We start from the raw sequence: 27,781 nt of genomic DNA, 5'->3' as shown, positions 1-27,781 counted from the left end.
GGAAAACTTGCTGGTGTTCTGTTTTAAGAAGACTTTCTGATCATAAACAACCTCAGGATATTAACTTTATGTGTTTCTGTTCCATAAAAATTACCTTATGGTCGTAGACTGCTATGTTCTGACACCTAGCCTGTTTTCATACTGACCACCAATACAAAATGGCACAACGACATCCTCTTGTTCAAATGCACATCTGAAGCAGCCCATGTAGGAACCACGGTTTAATGGTGAAATTGGTGGTCCTGGCTTAGGTTAACAGTTGGACTCAATGATCTTAGAAGTCTTTTCCAATGTATAATTCTGTGCTTTCTAAATCTTCTATTAACACTTTCCACCATTCCAAACTTTATTATTTACTCCTTCACCACAATCTTGACACAAAAACCCCCACAGTAAGAATAAGTCTGTCCTTATCTTTTTAAGTGAAATGCTAATAAATATTCTGAGTTTATTGTGTCTTAGGATTTATTCCAAGAATACATATAATACATGTTTTTATCTGTGTGTACAGTGGCAGTTTTTAAGGTGTTCTAATATTAATCTATCAGGCATATTTAAACACGACAAGAAGCTTGAGATTATATAAATGTAAATGCTCTCAAAGCTTATCATAATTGAAAGGAGAAATCCTTTACTAAGAAGAAAAGAAAAAAATCACTTTTTTTGTTTTTTTTTAATCAAGGCAATAAAGCCAGAGGGATTTGAAAGGAAAAAAAGTCAGAGAAATCACCTGGATCTCCATGCAGCACAGAAGTTATGTAAGGGAAAAATCTGTTCCTGTATTACATAAAAAATGGACATGTGTGCATTTGCACACACACAAAAGGAAAGAGGAGGAAGAAACTCTGCTGTACTTTCCATTCCCACAAGTTCAGGGTGTTATTACGGGGGGCTTTTCCATCTGGTATCTCTTCAGATGACTGCACAGTGAAACCTTTAAGCTCTTGGTAATGGGCCAAGGTGTTATGGACAGTTCCAGTTTTATCAGGAGACAGCCCAGTTCACCCAGGACTGTCTGCAACATCAGCAGCTGCTGCTGGCCCCAGGCAGGGCAGCAGAGGCCTCAGCAGAGGGTGCAGCCACACCAGGCACCTGCCAAATCCCTCTGAGGAGACAACCATTGATACAGCCTCAGAAGAGCAAGGAAGGCTGGGGGCTTGGCTGGGGAAATGCTTCCATTTCCACTTCGTTCCCTGGGGGCAAGTTTCCAGAGGAAATCTCTGATAGTGATTAAAGGCAGCTCTTCTCTCTTGGTGCATGTATTTCTGGGACAGAAAGAGAAAAAAACCACAAAACTATCATGTCCTCTTGCCCAGAGGGATGGCAGGAATAAAGCAGCCCTTCATGCACAAGGAGACTCAGTTCACTTAAAAGTGACTTGTTTTTCTCGAGGCATCAGAAGGAGACAATGCAGGATATAATGCTGCCTGCCTGCTATCGATTGGGGGTTTTGCCCCATCCCTTAGACTGCAGTGCCTCCTTTGTCATTTACAAACTATGCAGTTCATTGCATCAGCTGAACAGGAAGGAAGAAGAGAGAAACCAAAGAAGTGCAGGGGAGGCAAGAGAGCATGCTACTGCTAACACAAGCTGTGTCACAAGCATACAAGAAGCAATGCAGGCTCTCTAGCCCTTTCCTCACAAGCCTACCCCATGTCCTGGTGTGCAAGCACTGTCCCCCAACTGTGATCATTTGTCTTGCCTTAGGGTACATGCAACTCTCCCGACACCTTCAGTCCTTTCTCTGAATAGCTTGTTTGGTTCTACAATGGTTGCCTTCATTGAATCGTTCATTTAGTCACCCCATTTCCCTTTGCTGGTGTGTGGCATAAGTGGTTGTGTTGTTTGCTTTTCTCTCTCTTCTGAAGGTTTTGTAAAGAGAAGGAGTAGGGGTGTTTGGAATGACATCTCCTGCTGAGGGATCTGTGTCTCCTCATCACAGGCACAAGAGGACAGGGACCTTCCAAGTGTCACCATTAGTTCACTGACTCTCATTGAAGAATAGCTAAATGGAGTTTGTTCAGAAATTCTCCGTGCAGTGGTTTAAATTTAAGTGTATAAAAGAAACAACAGCACAGTATAGTCTTGGCAGTCCATTACCAACGTTTGCAACATTACTTAAATTAACAGTAAATAGTTTAAAACCAGGTTGCTTTCTATTTCAGATTCTCTGTGTTGTTTGTTAGGGGAAGAGCTTGCACAGCCCAGAGCTGTCAGGCATTTGGAGGAAATGTTAAGTGACTTTCAGAATGATGAATCCAAACTTCACAATGTTTACCATTAGTGTCAGATTGCAGACTATTGCATTAGTTTCCTCTCAACTGAAAAGTTAATTTAAGAGCAAAAATGGATCAATAAAAAACAATGTCAGATACCAAATCAATACTGAGAACGTAGGAACAGACTGGAAATTGAGGTTGGCCTCAATAGTGCAAGCAAAATATTGAGAATTGTTTCTTGTTATTACTTACCTGCTTAGAGCTGTATTCTGAACTCTGTTCTCATTTTAAAAGGTGAGTAAACAGTAAGACCAGTATAGAGAATTTCCTTCAAATGGTGCATGTTACATCTTTAGCTTGAACTGTGGGAATTGGCAAAGTCAGAACTGGATCTTAGTGGGTAAGTGAAGCTTTATGTAAAACAGTCTTATTGGCTTTTTTTAAGCCTATGAATTGGAAAATGTTTTCTCTCTCCTCTCTTGTTCCCTTCCCTTTGTTATACCATCATCAATAGATTTAGTAAGTGCAAAATTGTTCTTTCTTTCTATTTTCCTACTTTCTGTAAGTAGTATATTTTCTAATCTGTTCTTTCCTTTGCTTTATTATCCACATTAGCCAATAATGTTAGTGACTTGCACATAGAATATTTTAATGAGCTTTAGGTAGTTACTGAGAATTATTATCCATACATCTCAAAATGCTTTGCAAAATAGGTGAAGATTCATAATTGCATTTTACAGTTAGCAAAGGGAGCCTGAGATATTTTTTTCTTTCCTGAAGTAATATTCTATGCTGCTTTGGTCCTTATTTATTATAAACTTCTTCCATTAAAATACCATGGAAATTTTATTTTTCAGGCTTAAATAATCCTTTTTCTGAGGAGAGAAATTATATTCATAGTATATGGTTTCATATAGGTCAGGCCTTGTTTAAATATGCACATTGAAAAAATATTCATGTTGGAAGATGCTGAAATTAAGGAGGTTCACCTTGGATGTTCAGAGGATAGCTAGTGCACCTCTCCAGTGTATTTCAGTGTCAAAGGGAGGAATGCAAATCCTACCTGCTATTTTTTCTTTCTATTTGGTATATTACAGTTTATGTATAAAATACAGACAGCATGATTGCTCTGTAGGAATGCTTCGAGTAAGTGTGGAGACAGCTGTGTGTTAAACCATCTTGCCTGACAGCCACCTATCAAGATGAGAGTGGGCAGTGCTTTTGCTTTGCTTTCAGACCCAAATACGAGCTTATTGCACTCCAGTGTTGTGTTACAAAGCACTTTCTTTGCTGGGAGAGAGGGGCTTTTATTTCTCGAGCCTGACTGCTCCTCTGGAGTAGAGAAAAAAGAGTTTACAGAGGTTTCCCCCTGAACATAAGAGCCTGTATCTGCCTGTCTTCTCAGTTGGAAAATTTGTTTCACAAGACAAATAACTGAGCTGTAGGCTAGCTGGGAGAGCAAGCAGATGTGCTTCCTGCAGTTGGAACAGGTTTTTTGTCTTTTCCTACTCTCCATTCTATCACCTATCTCCATTTCACACTGATGAAGAGACCCCTCCTCCCCTGTGCAGAAATGGTCTCATATTGCTCCAAAACCATATGCTTTGCTTTCCCTTTTTTTAACGTTTGACAAAATCTCTAAGTCTGGAATGCTTCAGAGACATCCAAATAATTGCTGTTAGACAGTGGTTTGAAGCTCGATGAAATTTCTGGGGCTGAGCATAAAGTAAAAATAGTTTTTGGTGCTCAAACACTTTGCTAAGATATATCACATATGTACTTCACTGTAGACAAAGTATTGTAACACTTAGGCAGGTTTTCATTGTAGGAAAAACACTGTAACACTTAAAATCTGTTTCATTTCAAAATTTCATAATAGAGGTTTGTAGATAATAGATCATTCTGGTTCCTTTTGGAATTGTATTTCTTTTTGTTACCCAGCATCGCATTTTTTGTCTCCACACTTGAAAACAAGTGTTTTCCCTGAAGGAAAATAGTCAAGTTATTTACCATATTAACAGCATGTTACAGATAAAATATCTGTATCTGTATATACAAATGCCAATAGACACTTGCATGTACAAATGTACATTTTACTCCTGCAGTAAGAGGCATGGATAACATTGTAGACATTACAAGCGAGGTCTGAAAGCTTGGCCTTATCACTCTGCCTGAAACCAGAGGAAGGCAGAACATTTCAAGTGGAAATGATTAGGAACCTGGGAGATATTATGATGAGAGCAAGGAGATGTATTTCAGTAACAAAGGTAGGACTGTTTTGCTATAAAATTGACTATTTGTAAATAAAACTATGAAAAAAAATCAAAAAGGGATTGTAATATATTCTTAGGGATAAATTTAAAATGTATCATTAGATAGCTGCATCTTTGTGAACATTTTACTGATTTTCTTAACTTTTTATTTTGCTGTCAGACTTAAAGGAGACAGGAAGATGACTGCTGCCCAGAATTTTTCTAATAATGAGTTTAATACAAATCTCAGTGTTACTGTGACAACAGTTTTGTAGCTAATACAATGCATCAGGTTGCTCTCTCCAGTATTTTCATTTGTATTAAGTTTCTTCTTTCTTGTCCTCTTAAATGGTCTCAAAAGATCCTCAATCTTGCTTATATAACACCTGAAACTACAAGACTGGAACATGACAACAAATGAATTTCTGGATGTCTCCCTTAGTGCCGCACCCAGTATATATGTTTAAAGACTGATGTTTGCCCTGGGCCTTTTTCTATTAACTATTCTCTGCATAGTTAACAGTTTTAATTTTTTTCCTCTCTGTGCACCATTATCTGTTATGATTTAGTCAACTGTGGAAATTGGGAAGTTTCTGTTAATTATTCAATCTGTACATAAAATTTTCCTGCAGAGAGTGACTGGTATTTTTTTCACAGGTACAATGGGAATGCATTAACCCTAAGTACAAAGCAAAGAAGAAGAACTACAAGAACTCAGGCATTGTCATCCTTAACCAGTGCAAGGTAAATATGTGTTTTGCTCTTTGACTGTTTCTTTACTAAGCTCTCAGTGATATATTTTAATAGTACAATTGGAACAAAGTGGAACTGCCCGTAGAATAGCAATGGAAACTATCCCCTACAAAAAGTAAATGCAAGGACTTGAATCTCAAAAGTAAGCAGACTGTCCTCAACTCTCGTTTCATTTCTCTTGCCCTATCCCTGCTCTTGTACAATGGAAAGATGATACTGAACTCTAACACCTAAAGACTCACCAACTTTGTGTGTGTCCCTTTTAATATTTCCATTATTTCTACAAAATTGCTCTTGTTCCTCCTAAGCCAACAGCAAAATTTCCTCTGACTTCCCAATGAGAAGTTGCTTCTACTTTTTATGTGAATTTTCCTTTCTGAAGGTTTAGAATTTTGATGTTTTTTCTGTTTATAGTTTTGTTTCTGTCTCAAACTGTGTTTAATAATTCTTCCTTTACCTTATTTTCAGTTGATCTCTCTGCTCCTTCCAATTTATTTTTTTTCAGGCAGTTCTCATGTTTCATCAGTACACAGCTAAGTTGAATGTCTTGCTTTCTTGTCTGCAGATACACAAGATGCATTCTTTCTTAGATTATATCATGGGAGGCTGCCAAATACAGTTTACAGTAAGTGTCTTACTTCTCTAACTTGTTTTGAAGAAAGGGAATCCCCTTAGATACCAATTCATTATTTTCAGAGAAATGATTCTTACATGCCACTCCTTGATAAATTATTAAGTTCTTGCAAAATGTAATAAGGGCCAGTCTTCCTTCCCAGAATGAGTCCTCCATTAAAGCAAGTTGTTTCCCCTGAAACAGTGCCATACTGAAAGTCACACACAGAGAGATCCATCCAGGGACTTTTCTCTGTCAGCCTGGGGTAAATGCTGGTGTTTCGTATGTCAGCCATAGCTTCCAAGTAAGTTGGCACTAGACACCGTTCCAATTTAGAGTATGCTCAGAAGCTATTCAGTTCAAGGAACAGGGTGTAAAAGGATTTGCAGAGCTCTTCATAAAAAGAAATACAGTTTTTCATATTTCCAGTTAATACATTTAGAAACATTAAATGATATGTGGGTTTGATCTTTTTATGTATCATGTATCTAAAAATTAATATACTTCATATAATGTAATATGATATATCAGTTTTTCCCATCGTACAGGAACGTGGATTGTGGCTCAGTTCCAATCTGGTTTATGTGATTTCTAATTTATGCCAGCAAAAGGGCTAAAATCTAATGCACAAAGGTAATATTCTTCTTCTGGAGATCTTTTCTTTTCCTGTAGCATCCTGCCCTATTTCTGGTCCCACATTTAAAGTATCAGACACTAGATGCTACTGACATGTTCCATTTCACATTTTCCAAAAAGATTTGACAAAAAAAGAAAGATTTTTTATTTATTGTACCAGGAAGTTCCAGCAGCAGCTGTGGAAAGTAGTGGATTATCTTTTTGTGTACAGATCAGCTTTTTGAAGTATTAAACATGGACTTTGCCCATACTCATCACAAACTCATTGGATAATACCCAGAGCTGAGGACTCTGCTTCAGTTTTGAAGGAAATACCTTCTGCAGTGCACAAAGATCTTTATAATTGTCTTCTCTCACATAAAGCATACTGTATAATTACCTCTCTGCCTTACCTGGCTACTTCTTTTATCCCCACATACCAGCAATGCACATTTCTTCTTCAAGTCTGAAACTTGGCACACACTGGAAACCCCTTTAATTTATCTTTTCTGACATTTCCTCCCTAAAATATGACTGGAAGGACTCAATTATCAAATGTATTCAACATCATTATCAGAAGACATTAATGCCTTTCATGTTGCATTTGAAAGCCTTTTCTCATTTTAGGGCATGTGGTTAGGCACATGCAAAGACCAGTTAATATGCATTTCCCACAAATCCAGCTCAAGAACAGGAGCACTGCCACCATTAGAAAGTATCTGGGGACTTACATATTAAGTTACAGTTTTTCAAACTCTGATTCTTTGTAACTGTTTCCCAACGGAAAAGCAAGTGCTTAGTGCAAGGAAGGGTTGTGGTAATGTCCTTGCCTTTTATTTACTTATCGCAGATTTCCTATTAGTAGGCTGCGAAACACAAGTTTAAGAGTGTTAGGGCAAATGGGTTAAAGTGGGTAATGGCTTCTACTATATTTTAACGTATTTCATTTTACTAAAACGAAACAAAACAATTGGTAATAGAAAGCTTAAGTAAGCTCATCTTCAAGGATGGGCAGTGAGGACATAAAGGAAATGGAAGATTCTTTGTACTGTCAGCCACAGAGGTCCCTGAGTTACTGTTGCCCTTAATGGTAAATCCACACTATTGTGTAAGCTCATCAATTTTCAACCCGCACTGTCCCAGGGTAAGCCATGGGGACATCTGTACCTACAGCTGTCTGCGTGCATAACCTAATGGTTCTACCTAAACATCATCACAAACTGGCTCTACACATATTTTCCTTCACTCTTCTTCCAGAAGTTCTCAGCATAGACTGGTTGTGAGATGTGTTGTTTTTTTCCAAAATTAATTCTCCAGTAGTCACTGAAATAAAAGGGTGCATCCTACTGGGGAGATATTCCATTCTTCCTTGATTTCAGCATGCATCATATAATCTCCTCTTCTAATCTGATTAATTCAGACCACTGAAACAGAGGAGGACTATTCCCTGGACTTTCCCAGACTTCCATTTTTTTTAAATCCATTTTAGTGGATTTGGAATTGCTTGAAACTCTCCTGATGTGGACACTGTTGTTGTTGTCCTAATATTAATGAAATTTCTGTTGAGCTTATGCTGTGTACAGGCAGTATGATACAACTGTGATTTGAAAGGGCACTTGCTGATGGAGAAAAACTGGGAAGCTACACATGCATTTGATAACAAAAAGCTGTAGTATGATGTACCTGGTCATTTAAGGCACTAATGAAAGCCTTGGTAACATCATGCTGTGTGTTCTTGGGATACTTTGTACCTCGATTGTAGAAACGTGGTTTGTAGTTGGAAAGAATGTCTCTGAAAAAATGAAAGCAAACTTTTCCTTTGCTTTAAAACCAGTTATTAAGAAGCTTTTATATATAGAGATCAATAGTGCTGATTCCAGCCCTCTATTTTTATGCCCAGCCTATTGCCAAACACTGTATCTCTTATCAGACAGTGTGGCCTGCTGCAGAAGAAATGTTCAGAGGTTGGCAGTGCAAATGGGTCTGTAGTCAGAAGACATTTTCATCACTTTAGGAAATACAGCAGAAAGGATGTGTACCATGCATAAAAGGAACTGTAATAGAAAGATATATTGGACAGATGCTCTCTCAGGCAGGTCACAGTGTTGGGCAGCCTGATTTGTTGCTGACAGATCTAGCGGGGGGTCCCAGCTATGTAGGATGTTTAGAGTGTAGTGAAAATCACCCTTTTACAAGTCTGAGGGGAAAAAAAGAAATTGGTACTGAGTGTGGTTATTGCACTTACAGTTGTGCTCTTATTTAGCTGAGGGAAGATGACTGCTGCACTGGAACTGCTACATTTAAAGATAGACTGATAAAAATCAAATGTACGCACTATAAGAAAGATTCCTACTTTACTGCCTAAAAGATAAGCTCAGTTGTGATACAACATAACTTCTGTCATATATTAAATGTTTTTTACAAATCCTTATCCAATGTATTTGCACAAGAACTTGGTCCTGTTGGGTAATGCTAAAAGAGCAGAGCTCTGCACTGTTATTTTGGAATCGTGGCAATTTACAGTGGTTATCTTTCTTATGAGTCCTCCCTATGGGAGTCAAACAGAGATTTGGATCAAATTCGAGCACACTGCACTCAAGTACAAGTATTCATAAATTCTTCATCATAGGATATTTTTTTACTTATCAGCAGACCTCTACTGCAAGGACCATTTCGAAAAGGAAACTTGTTCCAGGAAGTGTTTTTTTGCTTTCCCAAACACTAGCCACAGGCATTTTTCCAAGTTCATGAAATCCACTCCTTATTCCTACTCTGTATTCTTGATTTCATTTCCCAAGAAGTTAGCCATAAAGGAAGATTTGTCCAGTTCTATTTGATGTGTCACTAAAGTCTTGTTAATGTGTTTTAGTGTTTTGAGATTATCAGTAACAACACCTACAATTTCCTACAAAGGAAGCCCCTGTGTTTCCCTATCATACAGTGGCATTTTTGTGCCTTCTGTAATCAAATTAAAGTTGAATTAATATCAGAGAAAATATACTTATTTTTAAGAAAATATGCATACCCTGAATAAGATTTTTTACAAATAATTTTCCCAAAACCAAGCTAGTCCATGCAATCATCCATGGATTTATCTTGGGTTTCACAAAACACTAGTGTTGCTTTCTCCTTCAGTTAAATATGTGCAGTGTTCCTCAGTTATGTGCCCTTACAAGTGAAGTCATGAGAGGTTCTCCATTGATTATTCAAATTAAATCCAGATACCATTTTTGGAAAAAGATCTGTGTGGAAAACAAACTTAGTGATTTGGTGCCTGAACACTGAGTAGGAAGCAGAGGTGAAAGATTGCTCTTATTTGCAAGCCAAAAAGCTCCTCTCTCTCCTGACTGGATGTGGTGAGGTGCCAGGGGTTCAGAGATGAGCAAGGCAAAGAAGGGATTTCCAAGCCTACTAGAGGCTAGTTTCTTCAGCTAAAAAATAGAGGTGGAAAATCAGAACCAGCGGAGGAAAGCCATGTTGGGTTGACCCAGTATGATATTGCCCTTTTACTTTTTAGCAGCAAAAATTAGTTTCAGAAGGGCTGTGTAATTTTTATAAGGAAGCATGAAAATGTCATGTTTCATTTTCCTTTTGAAGCTGCACAGTGTTCCCTGTGCCAAGCAGAGGCTGCAGCTGAGGAAGCTGAACATTTGCAAAAGCAAGCTGTGCTTTCAGAGTTCTTTTTGCAGCCTTTAGCAAGACCCTTTCTTACCTTTCAGCTACACTGTAAAACTGAAATCTGAACTTGCTGCATTTGTCTATTGAATATTCAGGTGTAATGGGTTTTTTAGAGGAATAGGTTATTGGACACAAGGACATTTTATAAATGGCTTTGTTCCTTCTGTAAGACCCTTGGGATTCTAGTTGCTGCTTTTAGGAATTTCTATAAAACAGCATCACAAATTCAGCAGAGGACTTTTTGATCCATAATAAAGGAAGATGCATGCCAGAGCCTACCTTCAGTGATAAGTAGAAAGAGCATTTTAAAACGGAGAAATTAATTTTAAGATGATTCATTAAGACTTGATTTTGCATTGACTACTTCCCACAATCTTCTCTAAGGTTTTTCAAAAAAATCCAAAAGCTCTTTGCAGGATTCAAGCTTTATTTTTACCCTGCAGCTGATGTTTAAGCTTGCTATCAACTGTGAACTTGGGAGGCTTAATTATTTAATGCTTACATGTTTTGAAGAGAAAAAAATACCAGACAAGCAATGACTACTACTGCAGCCACAGTAAGAATTAAAATAGCTAAGAAATGTTCCTAATTGGAGATCTAATTTATAGTTTTAGTAGGACTTGGAACTCTCTACAGACATTTTTGCTGCTAAGTTTTTATGTCCTGAACGTCACCTGAGCTGGAATAATTTCATTAAACATGAGAACCTAGAGATAGTTAATTTGATTCATTTGTATTAAAACATGCTTTCCCCCATAGAATAGCAATGCAGGTAATTTTTTACCTAATTATGCCATTTTTTTTTATTATCTCACATTTTATAAACTGTCATTTGCTTCTACATATATTTACCAGTACAATCCTAATTCCAGTTTGATTAAGTACACTGTAAAATGACTTTTGCTGTGAGGCTGCTGCATCTTTGCTGCAGCAGATTATTTCTGGTAAAGATACTTAGTTGATGTAGGTGTATTTATGCTCAGAAGAGCTCTGCAACACATTGACTTCTCTTTTTTTCCAGGTAGCTATAGATTTCACTGCATCGAACGGCGATCCTAGGAACAGCTGCTCGCTGCACTACATCCACCCCTACCAGCCCAATGAGTACCTGAAAGCTTTGGTAGCTGTTGGGGAGATTTGCCAAGACTATGACAGGTAAATAACCACTTTTGATTACGGAGTTGTCTTTAGAAAGCGTTTTCACAGCGTGAAATTAATGACTGCCTGTGGCTGGCTGCAGAGGCTCCATGTTTAGGCACTTAAGAGGAATGACTGCATGTCAGAAAGATTAGTCTACCTTAACCTGCTTTTGAGAGTGACACTGGGTTTAGATCAGGTTCATGATAAAGAAAGTCACGGTTCTTGGCTGTTGGACTGTTTGACTGTGTTAAGTTTCAGTTTGCATGTTAGAGTGGATTTTCTGTGTGTTCAAGATATACAACTTGGAGCCAGTTTTGCAGATGCTGGCACCATCCCTTCTGATACACTTGGGAGTCTCTGTCCTGTTCTACTGGAGAGTGTTCCTGAGACATTGTCTTTAAAATGGAATTTGTAGTTGCCTAAATTGCTTCTTGATGATGTCTATTTTTAGAAGTAAACCCATGTCTTTTTCAGTGTTCTCCTGGCCGGTTGAACACTGCACTCTCTTCTAAAATAAATGTTGAAAGGTATTGTGTGTACGCAACGTGCCTTTAAATAAACAGACAAATGCAAGTAATTGGACCAGATATTCTTTGATTACATTATATACTTCTGTTGCTTTCAAACAGGCTGCCTGCTTCTATCAAATTAATTGCCCACTATTAATTTAATTACCAAGTGCATTTCCTTTAAATGTTCTTTCTCTGGTGATGAGACACAATATCTTACACAGCTGTTCTTTCTAATATTTGCACATATGACAGATATCCACCCACCACTTTGCCATATGTAAATATTACATCTCAAGAAAACAATTGTATTTCCAGTCAAATTCGAGTTATACTCTGTATAAATTGTGGAGTGACTTCAGACTATGGTTTGCATGTTACATGTTGCATATACCAACTAGCCTTCTCAGAGGCACTTCCATTTGCATGGTAATGAAATATCTTCTCAAAGAATGACAAAAATACAGTTCTGTAAGAATTTGATGGTCAGATTTAGTCAACGAGTCTGAGAAAATTACTGTTTTGTTGTAAGTGAACTGAGAATTCCCCAGTGATTATGCAGTAATTTAATAATTACTAGCAATAACTCAGAGTATTAATGAACTTCAAAAAATAGGGAAAGGAGTAAAAAGAGCTGGTTTATGCACACAGAATTTTTGATTTTATTACTTAAGTTGTATTTTTTAGAAATTTAAATAGTTACGTACCACAGCCCCTTCTAACTCCAAATCGGGATTTTTCTCTCAATAAGTATATTTCAATCAGTACCAAAAAAAAAAAAAAAAAAAAAAAAGCCAGTTATTTTTTAAATGAAATCATCAGCATCATTCTGTTCTATTGTGCTGAAGAAAATGCCTATTGATGCTAATCAGCACAACTAAGAGTCTGTGAGCTAGAGTTGAACAAAAGCCAGTTGTTTATCCATGAAGATGTCACCTTTTGGGCATGTATTTGACCTGTACATGTTCTCAAGTTGTGACACTATGAATATATTCCCATGGACAAGTTGATTCAACATGGTCAGTGCTTTCTGATCAAAATGTCAAGTAAAGACCTTGCACATTTTGTATCCAGTAAATTGGAAAAGAGAATTTAAAATTTTGTAAAAGAAGGAAAGAAATTAGAAGGAGCAAACCTTCACACAAAATGATCTACAGGTTCTATATAGACTTTTTTTGTGTTGAGTTGCAGACTTTGTATGTCTGAGCAAATATAACCTACAAAGCAAATCTTCTGTATATACACTTTAAAAAAATACAAATTCAGTAAAAATCTGAAATGTGGCACAGATCCATAACTGCTCCAGTGAGTCCAGTCATGCTTCAGATAATGGAGCAGGACATCTGTTTCCTGATTAAGACAAGCCAGAGGTAAAAAGAAACAGACTTGCTGAATCTAAGGGCTGTTTAGAGCCAGTGTGTCATCATTTGCTGGGGGGGCATGTGTTTACTAAGATCAGAATATGAGATTACACAATGGCAGTGCTCTTATGTGTAGTTTTATAGTTTGTACCCATCAATTATATCAAACAGGCAGAACTGGCTGATTTCAATCCAAACCAAGAAAAAGAGTGGTTTTAACTCAGTCTCTGGATTAATGTCTTTGCATCAAATGAAAGAACAGATGTTGTTTGCAAATTGTTGTTTGCAATACTTTTTTGCATTCCAGTTGCAGAGCTGTAGAATTCTAAGTACTTTTGCTACTTATATAAGCAGACTGCTTTTTTAAATGGTAAAAAAAACCCCTATGGTTATTAATTAAAATACTTCTTTTATTAGAAACATTCAAATTTATTTGTATTTTGAGAGGAATTGGATTGGCAAGTAATACATGGAGACACTACACCCAAAATACAAAATTTTCTTTTATAAACTAGCTAGTTTGATCAATCAAGCCAAATCTTTTCATAATCTAGGTTTCAGTACATATCAGCCTAACATAATGCATCTGTAGGTAATTAATCCAAATCAGGTGTTGCCTCACATCCCTAGTGGATGGAGTGAAATAAACCCTGCTCACCCAAAATCACTTTTATCCATATGGTTCAGAGATTCCTGAAACAGTTAAATAAGTAGCACCGTTTTGCATAGTTAAGCATGAAAGAATGAGGTTCCTTCTTTTATCAGCAATATTCAGAGAATGAGAGAGCCACTGATTATTATCCTGATTGTAGAATTGCTGCAGTCCTCGAGGAATAGGCTGATCTGATAATGATAAGGGAAATAGAAGAGCTATTCACCTGCACAAAATGCTTAATACTTTATCTACATGGTGGAATTGTTTCAGGCTATAACAACGTTTTTCATAAGGGAAAAGATAGAGTATGTAGGTGATATAATCAGTGGCTAAGCAACAGCAGCAGTGGATCATAAAGGAAGGAGAAATATTCATTAGTTTTAAGGAATTAGGTTCTAAAATGTAGTTAGAAATACTGGAAAGGGGAAAACACATTAAAAATTTGAAAATAAGCAGACGGTTTCATGGAGAAGAGCTTATTTTAAGATAAATAACTCATGAACCTCATGCAGTAATAAGTGAGAAATATGTATTTCTGTTTAAATATTTTCAGAAGCTTTCTTTTATTTTAAAAGTTACATCACTGGTATAATTTTACCTTGAAATTGTGCAATTCTATTCCACCTTTTTTAGCATAGAGGAACAGGTGAAAATTATGAAAAACCATTGGGCACTGAAGTGCTTAATATTAAAAGATCTGCTTCTGTATCATTTCGTGTTTTTTACCTCAGTAATTTCTGTATTGAGTTCTCTGTGCCAGAAGTCAAATAAAATGGTTTCTGGTGACCAGCAATACCAGCCTAGCCAGGATCCTGAAAAATCAATTGATCACTGATATATATGAGTATATTCCCTCTCCATTGTTTCTCACAGTGAATTAGCAGGTTTACTTAGGGCAGATGGGGTTAAACCCAACTCTCTGTGCTGGCTTAGGGCTTCTAACCTTCAGCAACTCTGGTTGAACAATGGTTTTGGCCACCCATTTGTTTTGGAGCCTGGTGGAGACCCCTTCAAGAAAATGCTGTTTTCAAAGGAAGGTGTATTTGCTGGTTGAGTACTCAGGTATGAGGACAGGCAAACTCAATCAACAGGTGAAATAAAGGATCTAAAATCTTATAAAAGCCATGAAGCCCTCTTAAATTACATAATAATTTTGAATGCATCTTGCTTTGCATGGCAGCTGTTCCCCAAAGCTTTTCAGTTTATATCATAAAACTGCACCCTGCTTGGCATGGAACAGCACCTCCATTTTGGAAGCCAGAGAAGCTTATGGCTAAACTGGGGAATCAGGGAACGTTTTCTTTCCCCTTTTGTCCCAGCATAATGTCTGGCCATGTCCTGCTTTTAAGTCAGGACCTATCTTTTTTTCTCTAACAATCTATCGTGTATATATTAATATACACGAGTTCTACTCGTGTATATTAATATATAGGTATGCATATAACATAGAGGTACTAAATATACTTATGTATGTACAATATTTAGTGTTAATACAGAGCCATTCAGTAAAAAAATTGATTCCTCATTTGTGCTGTTTACATCTTCCCTCTGTGCAGAGCAAAGCCATAAGTCACAATAACAACAGTGCACACAGTTTATTAAACTGGCTGGTGCTTTGATCTTTATGGTTTGTTTTACTGGTGCTGGAATACAAACAAGTAACCATGAGTGTAGCTCATCTTTCATTCTCCAGTGATTGCTGTTTCTATCAAAGAAAAAATGAGGTGGAATGGGACTGTAAATAGCTTGTTTGTAAGGATAAATGTTTTACTTGTACACAATGCTAAAGGCTGAAATGCTTCCTAAATGATCTTACATTATTGTAAGTTTTAATGATATTATTGTGGGTGAAGCCCATGGCAGGTCTTGCAAATCTGCTCCTCACTTTGAAATCTGATTTCTGCAGTTAGTAGTTTTTCTTTTGCTTGTGCTTATTAAGAATCTCGTTAAATTATATTAAATATTTATCTTTGCATTAAAACTTCTATTCTGAATCAGCAAGACACAAGAGCTTATTATCTAATCCCATTGAATTCGGTCTGACTCAAGCAAATCCTGTGGTATTATGCAAAGTACAGATGGCACTAAAATGGAATTAAGAGTTTTACTGAATTTGAATTTTTTTATTAATTGTTTGCCCCACACACAAATGTCCAGTGCCTCTCATTTACCTGGTTGATTTTTTTTTTCTGCTTTATGTTTGTGCATACATTCAGAGTTCTTCATTGGATTAATAAAAAGTGTTAACAAACAAGTAGGAGAATCAGTTTTTGTGTGGTCAAATCAATACTGATTAATTGAAAAAGACAAGGTTAGATGTACTTTATCAAATGCAAAAACGTTTACTGCATTGGATATATGTGGAACTTCCCATTCTTGATGGGCTATCCCCATTCTTATCTAGGCACTCAATACATGATTCCATGTATTTGACCACATAGTTTTGTAAAATCCTGTCAAATTAATCTTCATTTTATTCAAAATCTATCTCAAAATGGTTCTTAATTATTTTAAATATCTCTGTTTATTCACTCTTAAAGATACTACAGATTTTTCTTCAGTTTCAAGAGCCCTTGAAACACATGGAAGATAAACTCTGTTTCCTGACACTGGTGTTTTCTTTTCATTTAGGCAAATAGTTTCCTTAACTCTAAATCTTCAAGTAACTCCTTGAATGTGACATTCACTCTGAGATTGTATGTTAACAAATAAACTGCTTGTGTAAAACATACTTGACTAGCAAACCCCCAAAAGCCACTAATGAGCAAAGAGTACATTATTCCTGCAAAGGGCAGAAATTATTTATGTGTAGAGCTCTACAAAGTACTTTAGAAAGAAAATTTAGATACCAGGCTACATTCCACAAAAGACATGAAACTCCTGAAGTCAGTCCGAGTTGCATCATTACCTTCTGCCAACAGAGAATTGCAGCAGTTGCTGAGTAAATGCAAGAATTACTCTTTATGGTTTCTTTTTCATATTTTAGGCTTGAGCAAGTATGTTCACTATGATTGAAAACTGTATATAAGTCCTTCCTTCCCTGTAAACCACACTTCAAAATTTAGAAGGAAGAAAATGAAAGGAGAAAATAAAAGGACCAGGGTTCCCAGCCCAGCATGTTGCTTTTGGTGTAGATCTAAGAAGTGAAAAAATTAAAATAAAATATAAGAGGAGTTCCAACTGTCCCAGAAATACTTTTCCTGAGGTGCCAGCAGAGGGCAGTTAGGGAGGAGAAAGAGAACAAGGGATGTGTAACACGGTACATGTAAAGGAAGTCAAATATACATCAGTGCAATTAGTCCCAAATACAAATATCAGTCCATACTTAAATACTGTGGTTTCAATTAAGGCTTTAAAGGGAGAGAGATCCCAGAGTTTACGCCTTGCTTTAGTAATCAAAACCTTATTCCCAAAAATTGCTTAACAGGTCACTTCATCCTGAAGCTCTGTCTGGGTTTGTGGATGAAGACTCAGAAAGTTGCATCGACTGGAAGGATCTGTCTTAAATACCTTGAAGTAATTTTGTCAGACACGAAGTGTAAAACAGAAACTTATTTTGATTGTGATAGTAGTATAATAGTAGCTCATTAAAACTGAGGCAAAATAATAATGCCTAGAATTACTGGCACTATATGTGACATTAAATATTTCATGAACTCCCTACATAGAACTGTAGATGTTAAAATTTTATCTACTCATGCAGATCAATAAATAAAAATATGCTTAATTATTAAGCATCTCTTTATCACTTTAATTACAGAAACAACCTTTCTGGAGGCTGTTTAGCAAGAACAAGCTGATTAGCATATCTAAACAAGTTCTAAAATCTTCAGGGAAAAGACATGAATCTTTTTATTTAGTGCTTTAATAGGACAAAATTTGCATAGACATACAAAAAAGGAAAAATAGAGAAACAGTAACCTATACAGAAAAACTTGTAGCTTACGTTTGTCAGCAAGCTCAGATGTGGGTAGACACATGCTGAAGTGTTTGAATAACCCAGGTCTAGAACTGCACTGGCAAAAAGGAAACACTAATAGTTTCCATTTTCAAACTGGAGTGAAAATCCTTGGATTTAACAGCTGAGGACCTAGACTGACACAATTACAGAATGAATACAAACATATATTAATTATCTGACCTTGCAGAACCTGTCATTCGTAGACTGCTGCCACATTAGGGTTGCTACAATCACCACTTTTTAGCCCAAGAATCAATGCAGGAGAATTAGTCTCATACACCAACTGTATTGGGAAGATGACCTCATAATGGCTTATTTTGCAAATGTACATACATACAGACCTCTGTGTGTGTGTGTGCAGGTATTTAAACACACACATCCATACACTTCCATGCAGGCCTTTATCTGGGCAGATCCTGTCAATTCTTACAGCTCTGCTTTTTCCATTGCCAAGTTTTCATCTTTGTGTCTTCTTTGTGCCTTTTCTTCCAGGAATTCAGTTCCTAGGCCACTGCACCAGACACGAGCAGTCCCTTTGAAGTTTCTTTTGTTAAGGAACTGCTTAGCTGCAGTTTCCTCCAAATGCTTTTCAGACCTCTGCTGCATTGTGTCAGCTGGTAGAAACCTCAAAATCTGAACCTTTTACATGGCTTTTCTGTGTGGTCTTTACTATTTCTCAACTCAGCTTGAAATCTCCTCTGAAGAGCATTGGTCAGTGCAGTACTTGACACTTTTCTACAACTGTGCAAACTGGTACTGTGGGGATTTCTCTGTCAAAAGTCCTTTCTGAAGAAAACAACATGACATATAAAACTCTGCAAAAATTGCATTCCACCTACTGCTGTAGAAACTAGACATCTGTGTAAATAATAATAATAAAAGTAAGTACGCATAAGTAAAGGAGCAATTTCTGGTGTCATTTTAACAGATGCCGTTTGATACTGATCTAGTGCACCTTTAGTCAATGCAATCATTTCTACAATTTCAGAAGTGTGACTTTCCTCCTTCCATTGTTAAGGATATAACTAGTTTAGTCATCCACTCCATTATATTAGGGTATGGCTGAGAAGCAAATGAATCATATCTGGAAACCCATCTGTGGGCTAAATGTACACCATGCCTGAGTTGACCTCAGCATGTTTATGTGTCCAATTGCTCCCAGTTAAAGCTAGGCAATTCTTGTGAATTAGGTTGCAGTTACTATCTTAGTATCACCTCCAAATTATTGTGAAATTGACCTTGGTCAGAGATTCCAAATTATCAGATGAACAAAAGATAGTAGCACATTTCCTCCTGCATATTCATTGATGCCTAGCTGAATGTGTAGTCATCAGTACACTTCAATTATGGTACTGCTCTAACATTTTGTTAGTGTTCTTCATTTTGACTTAATGCTGTTGCAGTTTTGGTAAAATTACATCAACAGCTCATTTGATCACATTTAGCCACTGCATCATCTCTATAAAGGTTTCATCCTGCTCATCCCAGAAAGTTCATTTGTATCTTGAGAGCATTTGATGAGAAATTCCTCTCCCAGCAACTCTTTGTAGATATATATGTATGTATATGTATATGCCAATGCAGTCCTGTTATCCCCTCTTCCCAGCACACCCCTTATGGACAGATATTTTCTGATACAAAATTGTCACAGAGCAAGATCTCTTACCAACTCTTTTCAATGTAATTTGTAAAAAAGGACAGAATTATGTGCATATGTGGTGGCAAAGCTTTTGTTCTTGTGGTTGCCTAGTGCAATACACACTGTAAGCCACCCTCGTGGTTCAGGAGGGCAGGGCCCCATCACTGCACAGTCTGGGGCTCTTCACAACCTGTCCCTTATCTGATGGAATTCAGCCTCCTGCCTGCAGTGTCGCCTTCAAAACACATCGAGTTTCAAACATCTGAGATTACAGTTTGTGTGAGAATTACCTTTTCAGTGATGGTACAGTTTTCTATATATAATCCCACAGAAAAGCCAAATCACTATACATAGAGTTAGGGTTTGGAGGGTATAGAGACCAATGTCAATGCCTTAAAATGCAACTGTCTGAAAACTGCCTGGTTTGAGAACTCGGTTTAGCCCTCTTGCAGCATCTCCTTTCCTAGTTTATTCCCAGTTGTAGAGTCTCATTTCTTTTTCAAGATGCATTTTACTGAATTGGGTCATTCATGTAGGCATAAATCAGGCCATTGCAATTTATTTGTTATCTTGCAGGGAAGCTTGACATTTTGTCTCACCTTCCTGAGTATGTTATTTTATTAGACTATCCTTCTAGCAAGTGATAAATCTCACTGCCTTTTCCTTTTGCTTAACCTGTTCCTCCCTAAAGCTCTAATGACTTTCTTTTTTCTTTGTGTATTCCCCAGCCTAGAAATTTCTGAATTTACTTGATATTTTTACCCTGCAGAGCTTCTTTTACAATTCTTTTAATTTTAACAAGGGGAAGTTTAAATCCATTGTATCTGGATTTGACTTTGTTAGTTATTTCATGAGTTGATGTCTTTTGGTGGTTAGCTTCAGGGAATTTGTATTCTCCTGCTTCATTAACTATTTCTCCCTCAGGTGTGATAGGCTTGGCTTCATATTTTTGAAACACGATTACATGACAGTATCTATTTCTCAGTATTCAGCAGATTCCAGCTCCCCTAAGCCTGAGTGTTGTAATTAAAGATAGTGAGTGAATTTTAATGTCAGGATTTTGCACCCAATGGCGTAGCATCTCTGTGACAGCCCAGACAATGTACTGTTGCAGTGATTTATCATTGATTTGCATGCTCCCAGATCCCTTTTATGACCAAGATGTATGATAATCATCCTTGCTACTCCACTAGAAATCACTGTGCACTATGGACTGAATGCCAAGCTGTGTTAGGCAGAGAGCAAGTTCGATGAAACAAGCAGTAACCTGGCCAAAACCAGGGATGTGGTTGTATCGAACCAGACATAACCACACAGTGAATATGTGGTGACAGAATAGCAATCCCTTGGGGAAGAATACAGGTCAGTGGGTGGAAACATTGCTACTGCTGAACTCTTGTGGTCTTTCTGACTCTGACTGGGGCAGGCTGAGAGCTGGACCACAGCCTGGATCTGCATCCTGGAGGAGCACAGATGGCTGTGCAAGACTGCAAGTGGTGAAATGGATGGGCTCTGGTCCCTTCCACTGAGATGGTTTCGTTTAGCCCTCTTTGATCATAGAATGGCTTGGTTTGCAAGGGACCTTAAGGATCATGTAGTTCCAACCCCCATGCCGGATCACATCCTTTCTTTGCCCAGCTCTGCTTGCAAAAAGGGAGCTGAAAATGTTTAAATATTTCAAATTATTTCTGTATTTTCTTTGGAACTGCAGTTAATCCCTGTAAGCTGTTATGAATCATAATTTACTGGCATCAAGCCCTTCTCAGATAAGTACTAAATAATATACTCAGAAACATGATTCATTCATATGCTTTAGAAAAGAAACAATTCAGCTTGTAGTCTTCCAGTTCACTCCCTGAACATGAAAGATTACAATTTTAATTGAGCTTAGAGATAGCTCTATTTTGTTTGCGGCATTTTCTGTTTTCCCTTCTATCTTTTTCTTTACCTTTTCCTCTCTGCTCTCCCCCTTCCTCTTTCCGTGCTCTTTTCCCTTCCTTCTTTCTCTCCTCATATTCACACCTTTTTCAATTACATGTGTAAAACACACCTCCCCTTTTAATTTTGTCAATTCGAAATTTCTTTCTAACAGAGGAAAATGATCTGATTTCATCAGGAGAAAAGCATATCAAGCAGAGCAGATCCACAATTTATTCTTTTAAAACCAGAATTGAAAAGGAAAAGCATAATAATTGATTTTGCTGCATCCAGTACTTTAAAAATATCTCCCTGGCAGTTCTGATCTGACCTAAGACCAAAATTGCAAGTGACAGCTTAATATCCGGGATTCTAGTCTGGTATTCTACTTGCAAGCTGTAAATTTAAGATTCTCAGGTATTTGGGACTAAAAGTGTGCTCTTAGTGTTTTACTCTCCTCACTCCATGTTTTTTCCTTCCCCCATGCACTGCATCATTGGTACTGTTTGTGCAACTCTGTCATTCTAGCATAAAGTGAGCAGGTTTTCATGCTGGTGGTCTCCAAGGTCAGTTGAGTAGCATCTATACAAATGCTGCATTGAATTCAGGAGAACGAACTTAAGCACAACTGTAGCTACATACCAAAAGGCTTTAATGGGAACCAATAAAATTAGTCCCAAACAAGTTGTGAAGTGGCTAGCTAGGAGTTAATCTTTCAGAATTAATAAATTCAGAATTAATATAGAATGGCTTAGGCCTTTCTCCATACAATTAAGAACCCAGATTCCAAATTTCAATCCTTAAAAGCAACTGATTTTCAGAAGTATAGTCCTGGCAACCTTTTTGAATACAGGTATTGCTGCACTGCTGAATATCTCAAGCATCGTCTGTCCCTGAGGCTTCTGAGGAGATTTCAAAATGTCTTTAATGTCTGACTAATTAATTTTACCTACTGGAAGAGTTTTCTCCATCTCATTAATAGGAATAGCAAATCCTTTTCAGAACAAATGTAATATCCTGGTTTCAATGATACTACATGTCAGAGGGCACCAGTGGTTAATGAGACAAGATTTTGAAATGTTCTTTATTTTGTCCCTTTATAATAAGCGTCTTTCTTTCCTTCCAGTAGCACTAGGCTTCCTAGTGAAATAGAAAACAGGATCATTATCTGTCTCACTTTTAACAATTTACAAAACCGTAGTATTACCTCTATTCATCTCTTTTCCTGTAGGTGCAGTACAGCTCTCTTCTCTCTGCCCTGTTAGTGTTTTGACTTGTCATTGCTTTTGCTCTGTTTCCAGTAGATGGCTTGAAAGATGAGTGTTTAAAACTGAGCAATGTCCCAGAAGGACAATATGGGATATTTTCAGATATTATTTTCTGCTATGTGTTATGTTATAGTTGAGGTTACTGACAGACTTTTTTCTAACTGGTTTTACTTCTGTTCAGAAGACTGCAGTCTTGGAGCCCTGACAATTAATTTCTGCGTGCATTAATTTACATTTATCAATATGAACACTGAACCCAAACCCTCTCCCTGATTTTTTTTGCAGGCTATAATATAGATCTGCTTAGTCTTGGGTATCTTTCAGTAGTATATGCATGTTTGACTGAAAAGGTACCAGAAACCATATGCATCTATGCTTGCATGACTACTCATGGTCCTTAAATAACCAGGTATAAAATTCAGAGTCTGATTCATGTCAAGTACTTTAGCTTTTTTAAAGTTGCTCCACATTTAAATTTTCAAGGGAACCTATGTAAAACAAAGAAAATATGAAAGGTGAAGTAGGCATGACAGAGTAATTTTGTAAACATTCTGCCAAGTCACAGTCCTCTTTTTCTTACTTGATTCTGGAAGTTTCGTGTTCTATAGAAGCAGCTTGTTTTTCCAGTTGCATGTTTCTCTCCTGTCCTTTCCCTTTACCGTTCTGCCTCCAGCAGGACAGTGCAGGCAGCTTCCTTTTATGTGCCAAGGACTCTCTGGCCAGCTTTAAACAAAACAAGTCAAAGGTCCCGAGGCTGAGGACATGACACTGCCCATGTCCTTGTGTCTCAGCTCTCTTCCTCCCAGCACAAACTGGTGATGCCCAAACTGCATTTGGGACAGTGTCAGGCACAGCTGGATCCAGCACTGTCCCTGGGAAGTCTCTGGAGTGCTGGTTGGCAGGAGCCAGTGCTGCACCAGGGAAGGTGCTCACAGATCATGTCTGTGGCCATGTCCTATTGCTTCAGCCAGGGTCACAGGCCTATTTCCTGCTATAAATGACCCAAATGTCTGAGCAAGCACTACTAAGAAAAAGAAAACTGGTTCTCACTTTTCTTCTTTTGACTGAGTTTAAATTACAAAGAAAAGTCATTAGAGCAGATCCCTATCCTACTGAAATGCCAGGCTAGAAACAGGGCTAGAATCTCTGATGCATGTGATTCACCCCTGAGGCAGGAGAAAACCTTCTTGTCATTTTCTGACTGTAATTTAAGTCCCTGGATGGCCTAACCCTTGACATAGCTTCCAGAAGGTGGGGAAGCTGCTCTGCTTTCTTCTGCATGCTGCCATGATAGCCCTGGGTCTTTTAGAGCAGCTCTCTCGCACCTCTCTACCATAAAGGATTATCCTAGAAGTGAGAGAGTTCTTGTCTGCCCTTCTGGGTCACTTTTTCCCTGCTGTGTTTCAGTAGTACAGGATGAGCAGAATGAGGGCAGCAGGCTCAGCTGTTGGATTTGTTTCTCATTTGATAAAGTGAGGGGTGGATGGGAAGATAGAGGGAGTTATATTGTAAAACACCACTAAGCCATTAAACTGCTCACTTACTAAAGAATGAGACCTCTGTATTAGCTAAACACTTTGTTTTGTGTGATAGAAGGAAAAGTATTCCATACATTTAATTTTTTTTTTATTCTGAAAGCTATCAGCTGCAATTTTTGAGGTGTGGTCAAGGGATAATATGATCTTTCTTATGCAAGGGATATCAAGAGTGTCAAAAGGTTCCCTTCTTACATTAAAAATCAAGCTTCAATAGAACATGAGAGTTAATTTCTTCGTCTCAGCAGCTTGAACCAGATTATACCAGAGGTTTAGACCTAAATTCTGGTGAGCTACCCAGTGAGAGTGTGGAGCTATTCTGGCTGAGACCACAGAAAGCACTAAGCACAGAAGACCCCAGGACACCCCTCCTCTCTAGAATTCATGTACTTACCTCTAAAAAGCAGCCATATGGAGCCCCATCCTGAGGGATACATGATCCTGCTTTACTCTTTCACAATGTAATGGTTGCACTTACTCAAAAAGGAGATGTGGGAGGTTCAGACATAAAGACAAGTGTCCTGACTGTGGAGGTAAGGTATTCTGGGTGCAGAATAACAGTGGGGGCTGTGCCGCTGTGTGACTGGGAATGTGGGAGTCTCGCCACCAGAAGGAGAATCCAGGCTGTTGGAGGTATGGCTTATTGCTGTCTCTGAATTGCTGCAGTGCAGAAGAGGGAGCTGTAGATATGAGTGCCTACACTTGTTTGCACTCCAGAAACATTGCAGTAGAATTCAGGCACTGGATGGGTTCAGGCATCTCTCAGTTGCATAACTGCTGCCAACATTGAACTTAGACACTTCTGTTCTACCTAAATAAAATTCTAAGTAAAATTCTTTTTTAGTCTTTCTTTGTTCTTGCCCCAAGTCAATTAACTGCAGCTCCACAGAGTTTGATTTTTCTAATCCAGACACGCTTAATCATTGATGTAAAACAAGATCTTTTCCCCATCTCTCAGATTCTTTTCTAATTGTTTCTTATTTCTTGCCCTCAAAGTGTGCTCCTGAATTCTCTGCATCCATTTGTAAGGGCTTTCCCGCTTCCAGAAGTGTTTAATCAAAGAGAATGCTATCAGCAGGTGGTTGGCATCGAATGTCAGCAGCTACTTCATTTCTGACATCTCTTGGGAAAAAAATGTTTCATTACCATGCAAATGATGTTAGTCTTCCTTTCCAAGATCCATTGTCACATGGTGTAACATATGGTACACAGAACTGTGCTCCCAAGATTTATGCAGCAGAGGGGACACAGTTCTGCTTTCTTGTAAGCCGTTCAGTTTTTCTTTAGGTTGTATCAGAAATATCATGGTGCCTTTAACAGCCTATGCCAGACGAAAGAACCAAGCAGCTTAAATGGGTGCTATTATCTTTTTGGAGTATGTCTGGCATGTGAATTATTCTGTCAATACTTGGAGTGGCCATCTCTTGAACTACACAAAAAATATTGGAGCTGCTGACCTCTCCTGAGAATTTTTAAAAGTTCCAATCATAGTAGTTGGAACTCAACTTTTCCAAGGGCTGTAAAATCCTCTAAGTAGACTAGGATAAATCTGGTCTGATACATCAGAGGACTGGAGTACAGTTCAGTGACATTAGTGGAACTTCAGGATATGTCTGGAATTAAGCATATGTTTGAGTGAATTGTTAACCTCAAGTGTATGATCAAGTGCTTTGCTGACTCAGGGACAAGACATTCCTTGCAGCTTGTTGTTTTCCACTTTGCCATCTGGGAAGAGGCAGCTTGACAGCATGTGGGCTGTGTGAGACATTATTGCATTTTGGAAAGGGTATTAACAGCCTTGAAGTTTCCAGGTTCTCTGAATCAGGTATTTTTTCTCTTACAGATCTAACTGGGGTAGAATAACCTCACTGTAGTGTCTGAAAGCAAAGTGACCATGCCAAGGCATTTTGGCAGTTTATCAGTCAATCTATGTCTAATTAAAATAATCTCATGTTTTAGAGGACCTACTAAAGAAACAGGTGGGAAGCTTTACAGAACCTGCAGGTTTGGGAGCAAGAAACTGCCCCTTTTGGATATTTTAGGATGTCCTTTTTGAGCAACTGGACAACTGTAAGAACCCATATTTGTAAACACTTCTAATCTGAGTCATACCGTCTCTAGACCTATTTTCTGTGCTGGGGGAGCACATCCATATTTATATGAAATAAATGTTGTTACAGGCTGTTCAGTCAATAAACTTTCTTCCTTCAGTCAGCTAATACAAAAGAGTGGGTAATACAGACTTCTTATTGCATTGGTGGGGAAATACAGGACATCCTGATCTCTCAGTATTCTCCAAGTGATTTTAACTGCCCAAAAATACTAGGAGCTCACCTGAAAAATTTTCCATAACACACCCCCAATCTGTTCAGTGCACAACCCTACTTCTCCAACCCAGTACCCTTCCAGTCTGCCATCACTTGACTTAAAAGTCATTTCTGTGCTGTTGTGCTGCTTTGCATTTCTCATGAATGCATACAAGGAATAAATGTTTGTTGTAACACTATTTCTCTATGGGTACTCTTATATTTTTTCATTCTTTTCCAGTGACAAAATGTTCCCAGCCTTTGGATTTGGAGCAAGAATACCCCCAGAATACAAAGTAGGTGCCTAAGTGTAATTTTCTAATTTCCTTGAGTTATGAGGTACAAAATTAGGGAGAAATGGTGAAAGACAGGGCAATGACAAAGGGGAACAGCTCCTCTGCTTATTTTCTTCCATCCGGCTTTCTCACCCATGAATACCTCACTGAAACCAGAAATCAGGCAGGACTGGACTTAAAATAATTGTTTGATGACACCCAAAATATTTTATGGTATTGGTAAAGCTTTGTTAGTGGATGCTAAGAGGAGAAATGATGTTTTGAACATATCTTGTCAAGCATCTTCCTGAAGATGAAAACTTGAGAAGAATTTTGCTCTGTGGCAAATTTCTATGTGGTGGTGGACACGGTCAGTAACAGGGAGAGAAATACAAGAGCATGTAGCCATGCTAGAGAGAAGTGGTATATCTAAAGAAAAAAACCCAAACCAAACCAAAACCAAAAAAAAAACAAAGTGATCTGCAGTGATGCTGCAACTGTGAGCATAAATATGCCATCTGGTAGGGTTGGAGTGAAGACAGTGAAGTAAAAGAAGGAGCATCCAACAGAGAAAGGCCCAAGAAGAAATAAGTAGAAATTCAAATCCTTGTTTCACAGAGGTTGTGTGGGCATAAGAGTAGTTCTGCATAGATAAGTAACCAAAATCCAGGTGGGGACTCTGCAACTCAGATACTGTCTGGAAAGGAGAAGTATTAGCCAACTAATCATGCAGACTTCATCCACTATCCCTCTGTGCCCTGCTCTGGGTTGTGTCTCTGGGCTGTGGCTGAGGTAGGGAGGTGAACACTAGCCAGGTAAGAATTTCTGAGAGGAATTGTGTGCATTCAGTATTGTAAGACATGAATCAGCAGATGAAAAAAGATCCAGTGTGTTCCTCACAGCTTGTAGGTCTGATACCTGCAGAAGAATAACAGTAGTGATGTACAGCAAATTTGATACATGTCTTGCAAACAGATGTCTAAGGTAAGTTAATGTATATTTTAACAACATTGCTTTCTAAGCTTGTCTGTGCCTAGCAAGGTGTTTTGCCTTGCTTTGTTCCTCAAGGGCAACACCAGTGTTAA

General features: G+C 38.0%; 1 protein-coding gene across 2 annotated transcripts in view; it reads left to right on the top strand.

The window, feature by feature from the left end:
- The window catches only part of CPNE4 (copine 4), a 223,454-nt gene that overhangs the window by 174,056 nt on the left and 21,617 nt on the right, over window positions 1–27,781 (top strand). For both annotated transcript variants that reach the window (XM_088165064.1, XM_014878363.2), the window contains 4 exons: window positions 5,129–5,215; window positions 5,790–5,849; window positions 11,152–11,285; window positions 26,663–26,717. In XM_088165064.1, coding sequence (XP_088021190.1) covers window positions 5,129–5,215; window positions 5,790–5,849; window positions 11,152–11,285; window positions 26,663–26,717 — 336 coding nt within the window. The remainder of the gene's footprint in view (window positions 1–5,128; window positions 5,216–5,789; window positions 5,850–11,151; window positions 11,286–26,662; window positions 26,718–27,781) is intronic.

Source organism: Sturnus vulgaris, chromosome 1 (genome assembly GCF_052056855.1).
Source record: "Sturnus vulgaris isolate bStuVul1 chromosome 1, bStuVul1.hap1, whole genome shotgun sequence".
Taxonomy (NCBI): domain Eukaryota; kingdom Metazoa; phylum Chordata; class Aves; order Passeriformes; family Sturnidae; genus Sturnus; species Sturnus vulgaris.
The sequence above is the reverse complement of the archived record's forward strand: the minus strand, read 5'-3'. Positions and strand labels throughout refer to the sequence as shown.